We start from the raw sequence: 9,465 nt of genomic DNA, 5'->3' as shown, positions 1-9,465 counted from the left end.
AGTTATTGGTGGTTGCTGATGTCACCAGAATGTCTGTAATGACTGAATGGGGAACTCATGCTGCTATGCATCGTACGTAATGTCAGGGTGAGAAAGGATGAATGGCAAATTTGCAAACCTGGGCATATTTAGGGAGAGATGTGTAGGAAGTATTTGGAAAACCTTTTTCAAAAGGACTTAAAAAGAAGTTTCTAGATCTAAGATGCATCCATCTCCCATCAAATACAACTATAATTTCATTATTTGAAATGACCTACACATGCTTGTGTTTGAGTCCATTTTCTCTCTGCAAAATGGGGATAATGCTATTGGCTACGTGTGATGATTAAGTGGAAACATATGGCACAGGATAGGCTCTTGCTAAATAGCATTCCATTCTGAGGGATGAGTTTCTGCTCATCACCAACACTGCTAACCTCTCCAACATTTAGAACACAAGTGAAAAATATTAAATGCAAAGAAAAAGTTTTTATTCTTTGATATATAAAACCAAGAAAACTTTAATGTGTAATACAACATAGTATTTTTGTTTTGTTTTGTTTTAAAAAGAAAATGGCAGAAGATATGGTACAAAAATACACTGAAGCAGCTGTTCCAAGAAATTCAGAATCCCTAAAATTATGAACAACAGCATACAAGTCTGAGGAGGCTTCTTTTTTTTTTCTTTAAAAAATTATTCACATTTACTTAATTTAAAACATGGTAAGAAATATAACGTTCCTTCTTGGTAACAGATCCAGTTACTCAACAAGATATTCAATAACCAGCAATAACTTAGTAAAAGAACATTTCATTTCTGATAGTAAGTAGCACTAGAGTTTTGGTTCTATACTTATTGTAGTAAGAAAAAACCCACTTCTGACTGCTTAGGTGCCAAAAAAGATGCTCATACAGTTCACTGGAGCCCGTAAGTTTGGGTGCATTTGGACTCTCTGCCTAGACCTCAAAGGGAGAGCATCTCTGGTCCTCCCTTTGCTTAGGAATAAAACCAACAGTGATCCCGGTATACAAATAATAACATCAAACATAGGTGCAGGAGACCACAACTACTCAATAAAAGCTATTTCTGCCCAATAAATAGTTTCCAAAAGAAAATTAATTTGCTTTTACACTTAACGAATTCAGGAAAAATGGAGATGTTGACATAGGGTTTTCCCGTTTGTTAGCAGCAGGACAGTTCTGCCACCGACCAGCAGGGGTTGCTGTGCCACAGGAGAAGCATTGCCTGGAAAGGCATCCTAGAAAAATATTTTTACCTGTATTTATATGAAAGCTTTGTTTGGTCAGAGTTCTCGAAGTATAAGTGTAATATTTTCTCCTCGACAGTGGACTCAAACAAAATACACTTCATGTAAAACTGGGTCAAACATGAATAAATCTTTAAAATTACTGAATATATAAAATATTTCTGGAAGATCAAAAAGGAAGTGACAGTGAATTTAATGTGTTAAAAATAATTAATTTTCATGTGACTTGTAATTTAAAAACAGAGATAAGAGAAACTATACAACCAAATGACAGCTTTTAAAGGCGTATCTGGGGTTTGTGGTAGGTGGATCCATCCTTTCTGCTGACAATATTTCAAAAATTGCCCTCAATCAGTCTACAAGACTAGTTTTTATCTATATTGGCTTTTGGTCAGAGAAGTATTGCTGAGCATACAGTGCCATCCAGCAGAGGTGGCGTTTGCCCTCAGAGGCTGAAGACAAGCCGCCTCTGACCACCTGCAGGCACTGCCGGACTGTTTCACACCAGGTCTTTTTTCCAGGGATGTCTGAGAGTTCGACACCCACTGGGCTATCTGAAATAGAGCTGTAAATAATGTGAAAATTTGAGATTCATTGTTTATAGTCCTACCTGTTAAAGGTTTGGTATGTATTGTTAGAAACCAGTCTCTGCAAGTCAGCTGGAGCACAGTAAAAACAGTGCTGACTCGACAGGTTGTTTTTGCACAAGTCACGTTAAAAACACAAATTTGACTGTATTTAAAAAGTAATTTTAAAGCTTCATTTATAAAAGTATCTTTAAAAATTTCTGAATGAAATCTTTTCTGCACGCAGTCAGATCCTTTCTGCCATTTCGGGAAAGGGCCGGGACCGACCTCGGCAGGACGCAGACCGCAAATGAGTGCGTGTGATGTTCTACGCAAAAGTTCTGTAAAAATAGCATCTGTATTTTCTGTCGGCAGGTTTGAATAAAGCGAGCCCGGGGTGCGGGCCAGGAGGCGGGATGGACGAAGAGCCGGGTGGCGGGCTGCCGGGCGGCGCGGGCCTACAGCGTGACCGCCGGGCCGTGCTCCTCCACCGCCCCCGGGGGCAGCGGCAGGGCCAGGCTGTGGCGCGGGTCTGCGCGCAGCGAGCTGAGCAGCCGGTGCGCCGGGCCCTCCCTGCCCAGCCCGGGGCCTGCGCCGTTGACCCGCGCCTGGCTGCCCGGCGGGGGCGGCGGGGGCGGCGGGGGCAGCCTGGGCACCGGCCGCGGCCCCAGCACGCCCTCCAGCACCACGTCGGGCTCGTCGTCGCTGTCCACGTCGTCGGGCTGCAGGCGCAGCGGGGCGGGGGCCGCGGGCAGGCTGTGGCGGCTGGCCCCGCTGTCCGAGGAGCGGCCCGAGCCGCCCGCCACGCGGCTGCCGCGCACCACGTTGTTCCTCTGGTTGGCCGGCTTGACCGTGACGATGAGGTTGTGGCTGTTGGCGATCATCATGTCCGTGACCTGGTCCAGCGTCTTCCCCGCCACCTCGATGCCGTTCACCTCCAGGACCTCGTCATCCACGGCCAGCAACCCGGTGCTCTCGGCCAGGCCGCCGGGCACCATGCGCGAGATGAAGATGCCAGGCACCTTCTCCAGGCCCTGCGGGGCCACGCGCACGCTCGTGCCATCGCGGATGTAGAAACCCAGCGGCTTCTGGCAGCCGTGCCTGTACAGCCTCACGCGGCGGTGCGTCTCGGGCAAGATGTCCACGTCGATGATGGAGGACACCGGGCGGAAGTCGTGCGGCAGGCCGATGTGCAGGTGCGTCCGCCGGCGGGGGCCGTCCTCACGCAGTGCCAGTGCCTTCCTGCGGCGGGACAGCGAGCCAGCCCCGAAGCTGCCATGCTCGGCCTCCTCTGAAACAGCAGAGGGGACGATCAGGATGGGGCACAGTAGTGGAGGGTGGGGGCCCTGGGCCCGCCTCTCTGCTGCCCACCTGTTGGCTGGGCCCCGGGCTGCCAAACTCCCAGGCACTGAGCACCACAGTTACCTCTGGCTTCCATGGACTCCCAGGACTCTCACCCACATGCCTAGCAGGTCTCAGCCGCCAGGATGCTATGGAGGGACTTCCTGAGTTGTTTCACTGAGTCCGCAGTGATCCTGGCATCACTTGAGCTGGCCCAAGAGTTCAAGTCCAATCCCTAAAGTTAGCTCTCTGCAAATCTCCAGAACCACCCACAGGCAGTCGACAAAATGAATGAAAGGTGGAGAGGAAGAAACAAGAAACTGCAATAGATGGAAAGTTTAAGTGCCTGATTGGACTTTGGGAGGAGGGCAGCTCAGGGAGCGCCAGGACTCTCCCCGACCTCAGCGACCACTGCAGGGGCAGAATCTGGCTGATGGGACTATTTTGGGATAGTGGAGTCTGCTGAAGGATTCCAACTGTCCAGCAGAAGGAGCCAGTTCTGGTCTATTCTAGCTTGGAGCACAGGGGCAGCTACTCAGCCCTGCAGCAGGCAGCTGTGCATGTGTTTCAGGAGCCGCCTGCTGACGCCAGGTCAGCAGGAAGGACCCTTTCCTTCCAAGAGCAGAGTCTGTGCTCTGACTTCACAGGTGCAGATACAGAGGCTGCGGCCACTGCTGTCGCTGCTCTGGCTCCAGCTTGCGTGACTGCAATGGCACTGAGAGGGCGGGTGCCCCCTGATGCCCCTGTGGTTTCTCACTTTTCCCCTTTGGGGAGCCACACATTAGGACATTCAGAAACAGCTGCACACGTGGGAAATTAGGACGGATGGTGCCTGCCCAAGGGAAGGCTCAGAGAAGACCCCAGAAGACACTGAGCTTGCACCTTGGGCTGATCCTCAGCACAGAGGCAGCCTGCCACCATCCAAAGAATGATGACAACAAAACAGCAAAGCCTGGGAAAGGGGGGTGGGGAAGGGGAGTCTGATTTCCAGAGTCACCACATCAGGAGATTCGAATGTGCCATGTTCAGCCAAAAAATCACAAGGCACAGGGAGTTTGGCCCATTGAAAGGAAAAAGGGAATTCTACAGAATCTGTCCCTAAAAAAGACCTGATGTCAGATCTACTGGTCAGACATTAACATGAATGCCCTGAGACCGTGGGGCTGAGAGTAGAGGAGTCTGAGCTCACCTCCCCCCACGGACACACAAGGCATCCACCACACAGAAGGCAACTCAACCCGAGAACCTGAGGCTAGCAGGACAACTCTTCCACAGCCAAGGACAGAAAGAAAAAGCCACACCAAGAAGGGCAGGAGGGGCAAAGACAGGAAGCAAATTCCTGGCACATGACCCACATGCAGGATGGCTATCACAGTTGCAGAGGTCCTCCCTGAGGACTGATGGCATCAAACCCCCAGGGTGACCCTGTACGAGGAAGATGAGCCCTCCTGATGTCTAGCTTTGAAAATCAGCAAGGCTCAACCCCGGGAGCTTTGAAAACTAGTGGAGCCTAACTCCAGGAGAGCAGGGCTGCTTTTGGAAGGCTAGTGTACTGTATCACTTGGCTTCAGAGCCAGTACAGAGGCAGCAGTCTGAGAAGTGCCTGGAGTATACGTAAGGGAAACTTACTGACAGATTTTAGGGCATGTGTTGCAGGGGCAGGAATCTGCAGGTGCTTTCTTTGGGAATGGAAGTGCTGATGGACACTACTGTTTTGCCCTCTTTCAGCCTAGCTGGCCAGGCACCACTACTGGCACTCTCCATCTAACGTGCTGGTCCTGCTTGCCTGGCCTTGGCAGGCACTCCTCCATCTGCCACACCCAGGGGGTAGCCCCAGCTGGGACGGACACTGCTGCACAGGGACTCCTGGCCCCAGGATGGGGGACAGCTCCCCCTACCAACATACTCCCAGCAGCCCACCCAGGGGACAACCCTGAAGCACATGCTTCTGATGACCAGAGGGGACTATGGCCCCAAAAGACATCTTTTGTGTGAGTCTATCACTTCAAGACCAGGAGACATAGCTGATGGATCTAATACATAGAAATAAACACAGAATCAGACAAAACCTCCGAAAAGGACCTAAGGAAATGAAGATAAACCACCTTCCTACTTGATAAAGAATTCAAAGTAATGGTCATAAAGATACCCACCAGACTTGAAAAAAAGAGTAGATGAACTCTGAGAACTTTAGTAATGAGAGAGTATTAAAAAAGTTGAATCCAATAAGTATAATGAAAATTATATCAGAGAAAACAAATAGCAGATTTGAGGATGCAGAATGGATCAATCAATGGTCTGGAAGACAGTCATGGAAAGCACCCATGCTGAACAACAACAAAAGGAAAAAATTAAATGATGAGACAGGTTAAGGGCTAAGTGTTTAAGATTCATGGGACAGGGGTCTTAGAGGGAGAGGAGATAGAGAAAGGTATAGAAAACCTATTTGAAGAAATAATAACTGAAAACTTCCCTAACCTGAAGAAGGAAAGGGATCTAGGTCCAGGAAACAGAGAGATCCCCAAAAAGATGAACCCAAGGAGTTACATACCAAGACATATGATAATTAGAATGTCAATGTTAAACAGAGAATCTTAAAAGCAAGCAAGAGAAAAGCTACTAGCTACGTAAAAAGGAAAGCCTATTAGACTGTCAGTTGATATTTCAGCAGAAACTTTGCAGGGAGGAGTAATAGGTTATAGTCAAAGTGCTGAAAGGAAAAAACCCTACAAGAAGAACATTCTGTCCAGCAGGGCTATCATTCAGTACTGAAGGAGAGATGGAGTTTCCCTGACAAACAAAAATTAAGAATTCCTAACTACTAAGCTGGCCTTATAAGAAACATTAAAGGGACTTCTATAAGTGGAAAAGAGAAGGCCATAACTAGAAGTACAAAAATTATGAAAGGGAAAAATTTCACAGATAAAAAGCAAAAACATAGTAAATGTAGTATAATTAATATACTCATTAAGAGTTACAAAACTAGTATGAATATTAACAAGCAAAAGTGGTAAAATAAATTATATCTATAAAACTTGGGGATACACAAAATAAAGTAAAATACATCATGTCCATAAATTATTTTTTAGAGTGCTTTTGACTTAATATAGATTGCTGTATATATGCTATACATATATCATGAATCTCATGATAACCACAAGCCAAAAACCAATAAATAGATACACAAAAAATAGAGAGGAATCCAAGCATAACACTGAAGAAAGTCATCAAATCACAAGGGAAGAGAACAAGAGAAGAAGAGAGGAACAGAATTATATCAGAAAACAGTGAACAAAATGGCAATAATTACATAACCTATTGATAATTTAATGCTCCAATCAAAAGACATGGGGTAAATGGATCTATAAACAAGATCCATCTATATGCTGTCTGTAAGAGACTCACCTTAGATCTAAAGACATACACAGATAAAAAGAGAAGGGATGGAAAAAGATATTCCATGCTAATGAAGAAAAAAAAAAAAGCAACTGGGATAGCAATACTTATATTGAACAGACTAGACTTTGAAATAAAGACTATAACGAGACAAAGAAGGGCATCGCATAATGATAAAAGGACCAGTCCAACAAGAGGATATAACAATCACAAACATGCATGCAACCTGAAGCAACTAAATACATAAAGCAACTACCAACATTCTAAAGGGATAAACTAATAATAATAGTAGGAGACTTTAGCACTTCACTTGCATCAATGGATAGATATTCCAGACAGAAAAATCAATAAAGAAACAGTGGCTGTAAATGACACATTAGACCAGATGGACCTAACAGATATATGTAGAACATTCCATCCCAAAGCAAAAGAATATACATTCTTATCAACCACATGTGGTGCATACTCCAGGACAGATCATATTTGGTCACAAAACAAGTCTCAATAAATTTAAGAAGATTGAAATCATATCAAGCACCTTTTGTGACCACAATGGTATTACTAGAAATCAAATGCAAGAAAATGGAAGAAGCCACACACATGTCAAGGCTAAGTAACATGCTACAAAGGATCAACAAAGAAATCAAGCGAAATAAAAGTTCCTGGAGACAAATGAAAATGGAAACACAGTAGTTGAAATTCTTTAGGATGCAGCACAAGCAGTTCTAAGAGGGAAGTTTATAGATACGCCTACCTCAAGAAACAAGAAAAGTCTCAATCTAACCTTACACCTAAAAAAGACTATTAAAAAACCTAAAGCCCAAAGTTAGCAAAGGAAGTAATAAAAGATCAGAGTGAAAATAAATGAAGTAGAGACCAAAAAGATAATAGAAAAGATCAATGAGGGGGTCCCTGGGTGCCTCAGCGGTTTAGCGCCTGCCTTCGACCCAGGGCATGATCCTGGAGATCCAGGATCGAGTCCCACATCGGGCCCCCTGCATGGAGCCTGCTTCTCCTTCTGCCTGTGTCTCTGCCTCTCTCTCTGTCTCGCATGAATAAGTAAAGTCTTTTTGAAAAAAAAAGATCAATAAAACTAAGAGCTGGTTCTTTGATAAGATTTAAAAAATCGATAAACCTTTAGCCAGACTCATTAAGAAGAAAAGACGACTCATGTAAATAAAATCAGAAATGAGAGAATTTAAAACTGACATCACAGAAATCCAAAAAATTACAAGAGATTGCTATGGAAAATTATATACCAACAAATTGGACAACCTAGAAGAAATGGATAAATTCCTAGAATCTTCAAAGACTGAATCAGGAAGAAATAGAAAATCTGAACAGACTGCTACTAATGAAACTGAATTGATAATCAAAACCCTGGAAAAAAAAAAGTGCAGGGCCAGATGGCACAGGTGAATTCCACTAAACATGTAAAGAAGAGCTAAAACCTGTCCTTCACAAGCTCTTCCAAAAAATAGAAGAGGAAGGAAAACTTCAAAATTCATTCTTCAAGGCCAGCATTACCCTAATGCCAAAACCAAAGACACTACAAAAAAAGAAAATCAGAGACCAATGTCTCTGATGAACATAGATGTGAAAATATTCAACAAAATATTAGCAAACCAAATCAACAACACATTAAAAGGATCAAGTGGGATTCATTTCAGAGATGCATGGAAGGTTTGGGATCTGCAAATCAATCAATATGATGACCACATTAGCAAAATGAAGGATAAAAATCCTATGATCACCTTAATGGATGCAGAAAAAGCATTTGGCAAAGTCCAACATCTGCTTATGATAAAAATTCTCAACAAAGTGGGTGTAGGGAATATACCTCAACATATTAAAGGCTATATATGACAACCCACAGCTTACATTATACTCAATAGTGAAAAGCTGAAAGCTTTTCCTCTAAGATCAGAAATAAGTCAAGGGTGTCCACTTACCAGATTCATTCAACATGGTACTGGAGGTCTCAGATGGAGCAGTCAGACCAAAAAATGAAGTAAGGGGCATCCAAATTGTGAAGGAAGAAGTAAAACTATCACTATTTGCAGACTACAAGATAATATATATAGAAAACCCTAAGGACTCCACAAAAAAACTATTAGAATAAATGAATTCAATAAAGTTGCAAGATACAAAATCAATATGCAGGAATCTATCAGGTTTTTATACACTAATAACAAACTAGCAGGAAGGGAAATTAAGAAAATAATCCCATTTACAGTTGCAGCACAAAGAATAAAAAACCTAGGCAAAAACTTAGCCAAGAAGGTGAAATACCTATACACTGACAACTCTAAGACACTGATGAAAGAAACTGAAGAAGACACAAATGAATAAATGAAAGATATTCCATGCTCATTGATAGGAAGAATTAATATTGTTAAAATGTCCATACTACCTAAAACAATCTATAGGTTCAATGCAATCCCTATTAAAATTCCAATGGCATTTTTCACAGAAATAGAACAAACAACCCTAAAATTTGTATGGAATCCCAAAAGACCCCAAATAGCCAAAGCAATCTTGAGAAAGAAGAACAAAGCTGGAGGCATCATGCTCCCTGATTTCAAACTAGATTACAAAGCTCTAGTAAACTAAACTGTATGGTTTTGTCATAAGAATAGACACATAAACCAAAAAACCAGAGTAGAGAGCCCAGAAATAAACCCACACATATACGGTCAACTAATGACAAAAGAGACAAGAATATATACTAGGTAAAGGATACTCTCTTCAATAAATAGGCCAAGAAAACTGGGCAGCCATATGCAACAGAATGAAACTAGAGTACGATCTTATACACAAAAGTTAACAAAAACACTAATTTGAAAAGATATAGGCACCCATATGTTTATTGCAGCATTATTTACAATAGCCAAGGTGGAAGCAACCCAAGTGTC

General features: G+C 43.5%; 1 protein-coding gene across 1 annotated transcript in view; it reads right to left on the bottom strand.

The window, feature by feature from the left end:
- Positions 1-448: 448 nt before the first annotated feature.
- Positions 449-9,465, bottom strand: part of PARD6G (par-6 family cell polarity regulator gamma) — an 81,230-nt gene continuing 72,213 nt past the window's right edge. The window contains exon 3 of the mRNA XM_072814105.1: positions 449-3,104. Within this exon, the coding sequence (XP_072670206.1) occupies positions 2,272-3,104 (833 nt within the window). The 3' untranslated portion in view covers positions 449-2,271. The remainder of the gene's footprint in view (positions 3,105-9,465) is intronic.

The sequence above is a fragment of the Canis lupus genome, chromosome 1, assembly GCF_048164855.1.
Source record: "Canis lupus baileyi chromosome 1, mCanLup2.hap1, whole genome shotgun sequence".
Lineage (NCBI taxonomy): Eukaryota > Metazoa > Chordata > Mammalia > Carnivora > Canidae > Canis > Canis lupus.
The sequence above is the reverse complement of the archived record's forward strand: the minus strand, read 5'-3'. Positions and strand labels throughout refer to the sequence as shown.